The 11,314-nt window shown below is 37.1% G+C and overlaps 1 protein-coding gene across 1 annotated transcript; it reads right to left on the reverse strand.

Annotated features, from left to right (window-relative positions):
• Positions 1-739: 739 nt before the first annotated feature.
• On the reverse strand, positions 740-11,068 carry LOC140625554 (olfactory receptor 8B12-like). Its single transcript, XM_072812887.1, has 2 exons — positions 10,898-11,068; positions 740-3,406 (listed from the first exon to the last, which is right to left on the reverse strand). The coding sequence occupies exon 2, from the start codon at positions 3,388-3,390 to the stop codon at positions 2,455-2,457; it is 936 nt and encodes a 311-aa protein (XP_072668988.1). The 5' UTR covers positions 3,391-3,406; positions 10,898-11,068; the 3' UTR covers positions 740-2,454.
• Positions 11,069-11,314: the final 246 nt, after the last annotated feature.

Consider the following 11,314-nt stretch of genomic DNA (forward strand, 5'->3'; position numbering starts at 1 on the left):
AATATCCGGAATATACTTTTCTAAAACTCAAATTAATAAGAAAAGACCTAAGGTACTATTTTTGGGTAGGCAAAACACTTGAACAGACACTTCACAAAGGATGATATCCAAATATATACCACTTATAAATCAACATCATTACTTATGAGGGAAGTATAAGAAAAAGACTAAAGTGATATTGCACTACATATCCAAAAGAGCAATTAAAATGAAAAGAATTGAAAACAATGATAGTTCAGAAGGATGAGGAGCATCCTTAAACTGGAAACTGTTGGCAATGCAAATCAGTTTAAAATATTTGGAAGAGGGATCCCTGGGTGGCGCAGCGGTTTGGCGCCTGCCTTTGGCCCAGGGCGCGATCCTGGAGACCCGGGATCGGATCCCACGTCGGGCTCCCGGTGCATGGAGCCTGCTTCTCCCTCTGCCTGTGTCTCTGCCTCTCTCTCTCTCTCTCTCTCTGTGACTATCATGAATAAATAAATAAAATCTTTAAAAAATAAATAAATAAATAAAAATAAAATATTTGGAAGATTGTCTGATAGTATTTGAGAAGCCTAGAAGTATATCTATTCTATAACCCATATATCCACATCTAGATATAGACCCAACATAAATAAATATATTTCAAAGAAACTATACGCTCAAAAATGTTCAGAGTATCTTTATTAACAATAATATTCAGAAACTGAAAACAAGCCAAATATCCATTAAGGCAATAGTTGATATATAAATTGTTCTATATTTATACAGTGGAATATTAAACAGCAATAACCAAGAACAAATATTTATACATATAATGTTATTAGCGAAACTCACACTACACTTTGTATTGAGAGAAAGAAGCCAGACATAAAAAAAGTAAATGTAATATTTACATGAAGTTCAAGAATGAACAAAATGAATCTGATAAAACTAAAAATAGTAGCTATTTCCAGAAAGAGAATTGGGAGTAATATTTCCTGGAAGGGTCAGGGAGTAATATTCTGAAATGATGCAAATCTATTTCTTGGTCTAGGTGATGGTTACATAGCCTTACATATGTGAAAAAATTCATTGACACCTCAGATTTGTGTACTTTGCTGTACATAACTTATACTTCAACTTAAAGGGAGGTGAGGTTTTTTTTTAATTACCAGCATTGTACTGCTTTTCCATCAACCTTTTGACACCCTCAACTCATAAGTAACTCAATGATATTTCCCTCTATAATATTATCTAAAGCACAGTCGTCTCTACACTTGCATTTCTTTTATTACATCCTCATTGAACAGAACCATCATAAAGGATAAAACTAAACATTTATCCTAACTTTATTTTTTCTAATAGAAGAGAACTATCCTTAGAAAAGTTAATAAGTTAAGGTATCTTGCAAACAGTTCACGTTCCATTGCTTCTAAAAGAGCTGTTACCACTAATAATGTATTCAGGCCCCAAAATTGTTCTGATTCTTTACATAAGCTGTGCTTCCATTTAACTAATACTGTGAATATATGACCTGTCCTGACTCCAACATCTCTTTGCCTTACCCTGCACCCTACCATTAAAATATCACAACTATTTGCAATGTCTTAAAATACAATGGCAACTACCTTCTTGATGACTAGTTGGTTGATGCTGCTCTAACGACTCACATCTACCCAAAACTATTACTCAGTTATATCATTCAGACACTTGAAGTAAGCCTCCAAATTCTACCTTTTTAATCTGTAAATAATGAGTGAAGCTTTTATCCAACATTTTTAACTCCCTTAAATCTGTATATCTCTCCATTAGAAGATCTAATAACTAAGCCTGCATCCTTACAGCACTGCATACCACTTCAACAGATACCACACTTGATTCTATAGGGAAATTCAGTCTCCACCAAAAAACCTTAAACCTTAGCATTTTGCAAGATCAAATTACCACATTTTTCACCACTATCATTGTTGCAAAAATAGCATTCCAAAGATTAACTCTTAAAAAGTTGCATATCACTATAAATAAATAAGATTTCTTTAAATGCAAAAATAAAAATAAAAGCTTTCAAATGAAATCTGTCAGGAAATAAGGTACATCACAATAGCATGGCTAAAGGAAATAAGAGCAAAGTGTTTTCAAGGGCCTAGATTTGAGCCCCAGCTCTGGCACGAGGTAAATATGTGCCCATGGACAACCTACAAAGTATTTCTGAGTCTCCAGTGTGTAATGCATAACATGAAGGACTAGGTTAAAGTATATCTTAGGCCTATTCAAGACTAACTCTCTATGACTGTGAAACTATTTTCATAAAACAAAAATGATTAGAATATTTAGGGTAGAATAAAGAGCAGAGGGAACACTTATGCTTAAGAACAAGTTAAAATTTTTCCTCTAGGTATATAAGAAAAAATACTGGTGTTTGTTTCCTTCACTGAAAAAAAAAAAAAGAAATACTCTGATAAATACAGCTTTGGATCTCCTTTCACAATCATTTCAAGAGAAGAGTTTTCTGCCTAATGTTTTCTTCAGGGCAATTTTGACATCCTTATTCCTCAGACTATAAATCAGCGGGTTGAACATGGGTACCACAGCAGTATAGAATATGGAAGACACTTTCCCCTGGTCAAGGGGTAAAATAGAAGGTGGTTTGAGATACATAAAAGCTCCTGATCCAAAGAAAAGAGATACCACAATTATATGGGAACTGCAGGTACTGAAGGCTTTGGATCTGCCCTCAGTTGAACTAATGTGGAGAATACTAGAAAGAATGAAACCATAAGAGATGAAAATGGTCACAATAGGCACCCCAATGCCAATGGTCACAACAATGAAGACCACCAGCAAATTTATGTAAGAGCTGTTGCAGGAGAGCTCAAGGAGGGGAATGATATCACACATATAGTGATTGACAAGGTTGTCAGCACAAAAGGTTATAAACATGATGTTTCCCATATGGGTCACAGCCCCAAACACCCCCATCCCATAAACACCCAACATGAGGAGTAAACACACCTGAGGAGACATGGTGACCGTGTACAGCAGTGGTTTACAGATGGCGACATAGCGGTCATATGCCATCGCTGACAAGATATAGGATTCAGAAAAGACAAAGAAACAGAAGAAAAAAAACTGAGTCACACACCCCGCAAAGGAAATGATGTTTCTCTTTGAGACAAAACCCATTAACATTTTAGGAGTGAGAGTAGTGGAATAACTAAAATCAATGAAAGACAAGTTGAGGAGGAAGAAGTACATGGGAATATGAAGGTGAGAATTCAGCCCAATCAGGGTTATGAGGCCCAGGTTCCCCACCACGGTGACCACATAAAAACCTAGGAACAGGAAGAAGAGGGGCATCTGGAGTTCCGGCTCATCTGTTAAGCCTGCCAGGATAAACTCTGTCACAGAGGAGGCGTTATCTGCAGCCATTGTCCTCTAGGAGGGTCTGTAAAGGAAAAAGAAACAAATCACTGAGACAGAAAGAGGCTACACGCCATGCAAGTGCAGGGGGGCGGATGTGGAGAAGACACAGATGGGAAGGTTCACTGAGTACTAACTATGGGATGGACACTGTCCTAAGTGCCATGTGGCATTATGATTATCCCCAGTTCACAGAGGAAGACACTGAACCTGAGGGACTTGCACAAGTCCCGATGCTGCTGAGTGACAATAGAAGGTGAACTTGGGTGATCTTGCTCCTGGGCTTGAGCTTTTACCCCCTCTGCTATAGGACAGACCAGGTCAGACAGACACTAACCCTGCTTCTGCTTGCAGTCACAGAGCTCTTCTCCATTGGCTCTCATCTAACTCTTTCATGGACACTCAGATGGCCCCAGTGAACAGAAAGTGACAACTCAGAGCTCAGACCCTCTGCTGCTACTTCTACTCTCAGATCCTCTGCTTGGAGGATCAAAACCTCTAATTGTTTTGCTGAGCTCAAGAACTTGATCTCTGAGTGTGGCTTTGTCCCAAGTCTCTTGTCCAAATTCCAGGCATGAGACAGCATCCTTTCCTAATGCCCATGGATAACAGGAGATGAAAGAGTTTTATTCTGGGATTAGAGATCTCCGTGACGTAGTTGTAGGGACTCCCTCAGGATCACTGCTCCAGAGACTCACTTCCCTAAGGAAGAAGAAATGTTTGTTTATGCATTTGATAATGCTTGATGTGGCTTTCAATGACCTAACCTTTCATTCTGGTTACATCTTTGTAAGCACAATTCAAAACAAAGTCTCATGGGAAAAATAGTACTTGCTCCTTGTATTGAGTGCTTACTATGTACCAAACACAGTATAGATCCAGCATCCTTGTACTAAAACCAAGTTTCTAAAGCAATGCACAAAAAATTAATACCTTTTTATTTCTCACAACAGCCCTATAGATTAGATCTATCAATCTCTCCTTTAAAGTAAGGAGCACACATGCTAGTAGGTTCCAGAATCTTGAGTCAAACTCTACTCCGTCCAATTTTAACTTCTTAGTTTTAATCACTAAGCACGCTACCTTCTTCTAAGTGACAATGAAATCTCTGAAGCAGCCATTTTTACTTACTAGGATCTCATGAGAGTCTTTATAGATAAAAACAAGTACTTATATAACTTTAAGGGAATGTAGGAAGTGCTAAAACCAAGAAAGGTAAAATTAAGGGAATCAGACTTTAGAGAAGGATATTCATTATTTCTCAGTCACATCCAATATATACCAAGAATTATTTTTTTAAGATTTTTACTTATTTTTTCATGAGAGACACACAGGCAGAGACACAGGAGAGGGAGAAGCAGGCTCCACTCAAGGAGCCCGACGTGGGATTCGATCCTGGGACTCCCTGGGCCGAAGGCAGGTGCCAAACCACTGAGCCACCCAGGGATCCCCCCAATAATTATTTGATCCTTCTCCACGCTTAAAAATAAACTTTCTCTGAATTTTCTCCACTACTTAACCCTTCATTTTAAGCTTGACTATTAAAAACAAATATTTGTCAGATAACTAAGAACAACTTCTATCAATACCTAAAGGCAGAGAACAGAGTCTTCAATCAATATGTCAGATTATGGGGAGTTGATGAAAGACTTTGAACAAGGATGGCCTTCTTTTATCACCTATCAATTGAATATCTATCCCATTCCTAAAACTTTTCTAAGTCTTGGTGAAAAAACACAAAGTGGTTCCTGCCCTCGTGGGGCTTTTAATCAAGTGAGAAAAGACAAAATACATGAAAGAAAGAAAGAAAGAAAGAAAGAAAGAAAGAAAGAAAGAAGAAAGAAAGAAAGAAAGAAAGAAAGAAAGAAAGAAAGAAGAAAGAAAAGAAAGAAGAAAGAAAGAAAGAAAGAAAGAAAGAAAGAAAGAAAGAAAGAAAGAAAGAAAAGAAAGAAAGAAAGAAAGAAAGAAAGAAAGAAAGAAAGAAAGAAAGAAAGAAAGAAAGAAAGAAGAAAGAGAAAAAGGTAAAATATGTAACTTGAAAAGTTATATGAAGAAAAGGAATACAAGGAATAAGGATAGCAAAGGCAAAGTTTACAGAATTCAGTTTTAAAATAGAATAATCTGACATTCAAGTGATAACTTTGACTTTGAAAGAGACCTAAAAAGTGTTTGCTTGGTACGATTAGTTACTCTAATAAAACACTGGACATTCATGACTCAATCCAGCACCTTTCTACAGCATCACATTTTTATACTGCACTGTAAATGCAATATGTTAACCCAGATTACTTGATCTGAGGGAGGAAATTCTGATGGTAGTAACAAGATAGAGGGCCAAGAGATCTTGCTGAGGTTTTAGACAATCACAAGTCATGCAATATAAATTATTAACTAAGACTGATATAAAGACTAATAAAACTTTGTGCAGCAATTTTTCCAGGGGCTTTATATATAAGTATAGCAAATTTTCCATCCAAAAATGTCTCTTTTGGATAAATTCAAGTGTTAGCAGATGAGTTCCGTTTTTGCTCATAGTTAAGGGATGAAGTCCTCTTGGAGAAGTTAAGAAATCAAAACACAAAGGCAGAGAAGTCCATCTTCCTCAGGCAGAGCCAACTAAAACCACTATACACACCCTCTGTGTGTTTATGTGAGAACACGCATCAGTGAGGACTTGCTTCCCCTCAGCTAAGACTCAATAATAATGGTCCCTCATCTGTGTGTTTACGTGAGAAATTTCCGTGGCCTAGAGCAACTCTAATGAATCCCAATCCCTTTTCTCAATCCCACTACACATTCAAGAAACAGAAAAAGCAATCTATTATCAAAAAATTAAAATAAGCACTACAGTTAAACTCTCCTTAGACCTAAAGGCAATGAAGACCTTAGGGGTTAATTAAATGTTCACTTTCCTCTAGAAATCTTAGAGGGTTCTTGAATGCATGATGCAACACCAGGAAAACTTCTGAGATTTTTGTCACCTCAAAGGTGGTTTCCATGGGAATTTCATTTCAAATGCATCTAGATTTTATTTCAAGTGAACTGGGGCTGCTACAAAGTCATTTCTACTAGTGACTTGTTCTAATACAAGCAGAAAGAAACATAGAAATAAATATTCTTTTTTTTAAGATTTTATTTATTTGACAGAGAGAGCACAAGCAGGGGGAGCAGGAAAGGGAGAAGCAGGCTCCCTGCTCAGCAGGGAGCCCAACAGGGGCTGGATCCCAGGACCGAGGGATAATGACCTGAACTGAAATCAGTCAGTTGCTTAACTGGGTCACCCAGGCACCCCAGAAATAAATATTCTTGATTAAGTTACTTTTGTTGCAGAACTATCTTCCCAAAATTTGAATCTCTGTATAATGGATTTCTTGTTCTATTTATTGCTATCACTAAAATATATGTGAGACATGGATTATAACATACTAATGTGGAAAATATGTATAATACAGTGTCTTTGTATATATACCTCATGCACATGCATTAGCCCTCATATGTCTGGTAAACCTTCAGGCAGCACCAGAGTAGTGTGAGGTCAGTACCCTTCACTCCACACAAGAGAACTACAAGAATAAGCCACAATTCCAACCAAAAAAGTTAGAGAGCCTGCCCAGAGAGAAAAGATGGTAGCTGAAATGTCTTCATTTAATGTGTCTTCAGTTAGGCTCTCAAGATGCTCATAAAATTAAATTCATCTCTCAGAAGTCCTATGATATAGGGGCACCTGGGTAGCTCTGTCAGTTAAGCATCTGACTCTTTTTTGACTTGGGTCATGATCTCAGGGTTTGTGTGATCAAGTTCCGCATTGCGCTCTGCATTGGGCATGGAGCCTGCTTAAGATTCTCTTTCTCCTTCTCCTTATGCTCCTCCCTCCCCCTAAAAAAGAAGTCATATGATCTATATTATACTTAATGTTGAATTAGTTCTTACTCTGTGTGTTTGGCATATTAAATACTATGTACAGGGATTCAAAAGAAATGGTTCTTGCTGTAAAGAAATTTATAGTTTAGTAGAGGCATCTCCTATTCTATCACCTTATTGCCCTCATGTTTCAAATTTTCTAGGGTTCACTTCTCAAGTCTCTGGACCTCTTCTTTCTTAAATGTTTGGTGAGCTCATTCATGACTTCAACAACGTCGTCGGTATGGTTAGCTCTCACATTTAGTTTTCACATTGCTGTGAATTCCCTGTCTTATGTATACAAATTCTTTATTAAAATGCCATCCTGTTGTCACCCTGAACTCAACAAATATAAAATTTAGCACATCTTTTTTGGCCCCAAAACAGACATCTGCCTAGCCTTCCCATTCCTTTATTGGAGAGGAAGTAGAGGGTGATATTAATGGGGTATCATAAGTCCTAGTTCATTTGGATTGGTCCTAATTTACATATGTTTTCCCAGAAAATTTAGTAGAAGCAGATTCTTTCACTATGAAATATATTCTAGTTAAATGAGATATTCTATACAGAATCAAACCAACCTCTACAATTCCTAGCTACCTACTAGCTGTGTAGCCTTGGAAACTTAGTTTAGCCTCTCCTAAGCTTCAAATTATTTATTTTAAAATGGGGATAATAATCATAAATGGTGCCATTTCCATTACTGAAACATAAAAGGCATAATAATTATTATGTTGTTGCTATCATCATCATCATTCAAATCTACACCCTGGCATGAAAAAGATATTTTAGACTGCCCTACTATTCAGGATTATCTAAAACAGGGAGAGAATAAAAACAGGAACATCAGTTAAACTTTTTAAAGTAAAAATAGTGTCAAGAGATAAGATCGGGATTTAATATCTCTGTGGTTTGAGAGAGAAGGAAAGAAAGAACCACAAATCAAATTTGACTAAAATTTTGGTTTCCATGGAACCATGAGTAAGAAGGCAGGAATAACTAAAGAATGGGGAGCATCAGGAGTTAGATTTTAGTCTAGATGACAAAATGCCAGAGGACACAAGGGTCCCCAAAAAACTCTAAGTTATGGCTGCCTCCAGGGCACTGAGGACTCCTCATGCCTGCAACCAGCAGACAAGTGGATTCACCATCCTGGCAAAAATAATTGATCCTAATCAGCAAGAGAAGTAGGGCTGCCTTCACTCATGGGGGCATAAAGGACCATGTGTAGAACCCAGATATTCCATTTGGATGCTCTCTGGTGTTTTTGCGCCATTGTAACTGTAAGTGGATATGGACAGCAAGTCCCAGATGCAAAGAATATAATTGACAAAGATTCAAACCCTTTCATAGTGAAGGGATCCTCTATTTTAGACATTTATTCATGGATCAGTAAATAATGGGGCCTAGCTTTATAATAGTTATCAATAAATATTTGTGGAATTTATTATTTTCACTTAAAATATATGTGGATTCTTCTCTAACACTCTCCCACCCCAGTTCGTGCTCATGTCCATTCAGTTACATTATAATTTTTCATTCTCAATACTTAATGTCCACATTATGAGAACTATGCAAATAACCATCACTATATAAATAATCAGCCAAATACTATATTTTAATTATGTTTCCTATTTGTACTATCTGAAATTTTTCCTGGAATTGATAACGTCCCAATGCCATGTATCTCTCCTTCATATTTTCACATGCTGCATAGTATCTATCAAATACCCATCAATATTAATTTCCAAATGTTCAAACATATGGGACTATCTGTCAATTTCCTTTTTTCCCTGGAGGTTTGCACCCTCTATATGTATCTGGAATGATTGCCTTTTAGACCCAGTGTATGGCCATCAGCCTGGAATTCCCTATGCTGCTCTCTTGTGTTAGATCCCCTCTTTCCTAGATCCCAGCATCAGTGTCTGTGACAAGTCCAGTAGCATTCTCATTTCTGTTCTTTTATATATTATGTGATTCTCTCTCTATCTCTATCTTGTCCACCTCCCTATCCCACCCCATCCTGCCACCACGTCTCTCTCTCTTTCTTTCTCTCTCTCTCTCAAAACTCTTAAGACCTTCATCCACAATGTTCTCAAATCCACAATAATATTCATGGTATGTTTATTTTCTTTCAGAGTGTTCCTTTGATCTAGCAATACAAATCTTCTAGTTCTGGAAATATTTCTCATACTCTTTATTGATAATTGTCTTCCCACACAATTTTTTTTGTTATTTCTTTCTAGAATTATTATTATTCAGATATTGGAGTTATCCTCCTCTTTTTTCCTTTAGCATTTTTCAAACTTTGAGACAATTCATCAACTTTAATATCTGCCACACCTATTTTAATATTTTATTATTGGTCTACATAATAAAGTTCACCCATTTTAAGCCTAAAGTTCAATGAATTTTAGTAAATATATACAGTTGTGTAAACAATAACACAATGAAGATATATAATGTTTCTATCACTCCAAAAAAGCTCTCTCCTGCCTCTTTGAAGACAAACTCCTCACCCCATTTTCTAGGCCCAGACAATCATTTCATCTGCTATCACTATATTTTTGCCTATTCTACAATTCCATGTCAATGTAATTATGAACTATGAAGTCTTTTATATCTACTTCATATTCTTCTAGTGGCTCCTTCTCCATTCTTCAAACTGACTAGGCCTACACTTAAAGCAAGAACTGTCATTTATACTGCATTCTATAGTTTACAAAACCCCTTCACACACATTATGTCTTCATTAATCCTCACAAACCTTGTATCATTTTCACACACTACAGAAAATAAAATTGGAATATATATATATATATATGACCTGCACATAGTAGGAAATTAGCATATCAGTGCACTGATGGAAGTCTTTTACCTTCTGATTTCAAAGTTTATGATCTTTCCACTGCTTTACCATTTCATGCACTTTCCAACTTTTCTAGAGGATTCTGGGAGTTTCAAAAGTAATTGTAATGTAATTGAAGCATTTCAGAAAAAGACGTGGTGGAGAGCAAAATTTAACAACAAATGCAGAGAATTTTAGAGGAATAAATCAGGAATGAGAATTGGATCTATCATGGAGATAAAGACTGTGCTGTAACAATCCTAGTCAAGTCTTGAGCCTCCAATCCCGCCCAAACAACAAAATGAAGATATTCGATACATTTAAATAAACTGAAACTGAATTCAATACTGATTAAATGAAAGCCTCTCTCTCTCCCTCCTTAGTCCCTCCCGCCTCTATACACACTCCTCATTAATATAAGGACAGTGTAAAGCCACAGGGTTCCACCTACTTAGGGAAAGCAGCTTGACATGATCACCATTTGAGTCACATCCACAGTCAAAGGCAAGCATCCCTGTAATTGCCAGTACCCTGGCATGTTATTTACAAAATCATCTCTTGCTCCTAGCACAGATACTCCAAAGGCTGGAACTGCAAACACTCCCGGCTCAGAGCCAGCTGTCTGAATCCATTGTGTCCTCACTCTGCTTATCCTGGGACTCCATTGGGACAGCTATGCATGCCCACACAACAATATCATTATCACTTGCACACACAACTGCAGAGCACATGCTCACAGGTTCCCCACTGCTTCCACAGGGGTCCTACCTCAAGAGATTGTGTCCAGTACATTCCCGGGATCTGATGGTCAAGTCCAAAACTTTGTATTTCCCACTGTTGTTGATGTCCATGACATTTACCAAAGAGTTTCCATGCCAGTGAGTTGCTGCCATGGTCCACTTCTGAATTGTAGTCCGCATTTTGAAAAGCTGTTGTCTGGAGCTGTACTTTGGAGACCAACCAGGAAAGGACCCCAAAAATGTGAGAAAGATCAGCTTAAACTATTATCATTTCCATAAGTTTTCAATAAAAAATATAGAAACAAGCTTTTTCTTAGTATATATATTAATTAGAAGGACCCACAAAAAACAGAATCATGTGGTACAGCAATTGCATCATGACTTTCTCTAACTCATATAAATCTGTTTTAATGTTGCAATGTTATTTTACTGCCCAGTGATCCTT

This window comes from Canis lupus, chromosome 3 (genome assembly GCF_048164855.1).
Source record: "Canis lupus baileyi chromosome 3, mCanLup2.hap1, whole genome shotgun sequence".
Classification (NCBI taxonomy): Eukaryota; Metazoa; Chordata; class Mammalia; order Carnivora; family Canidae; genus Canis; species Canis lupus.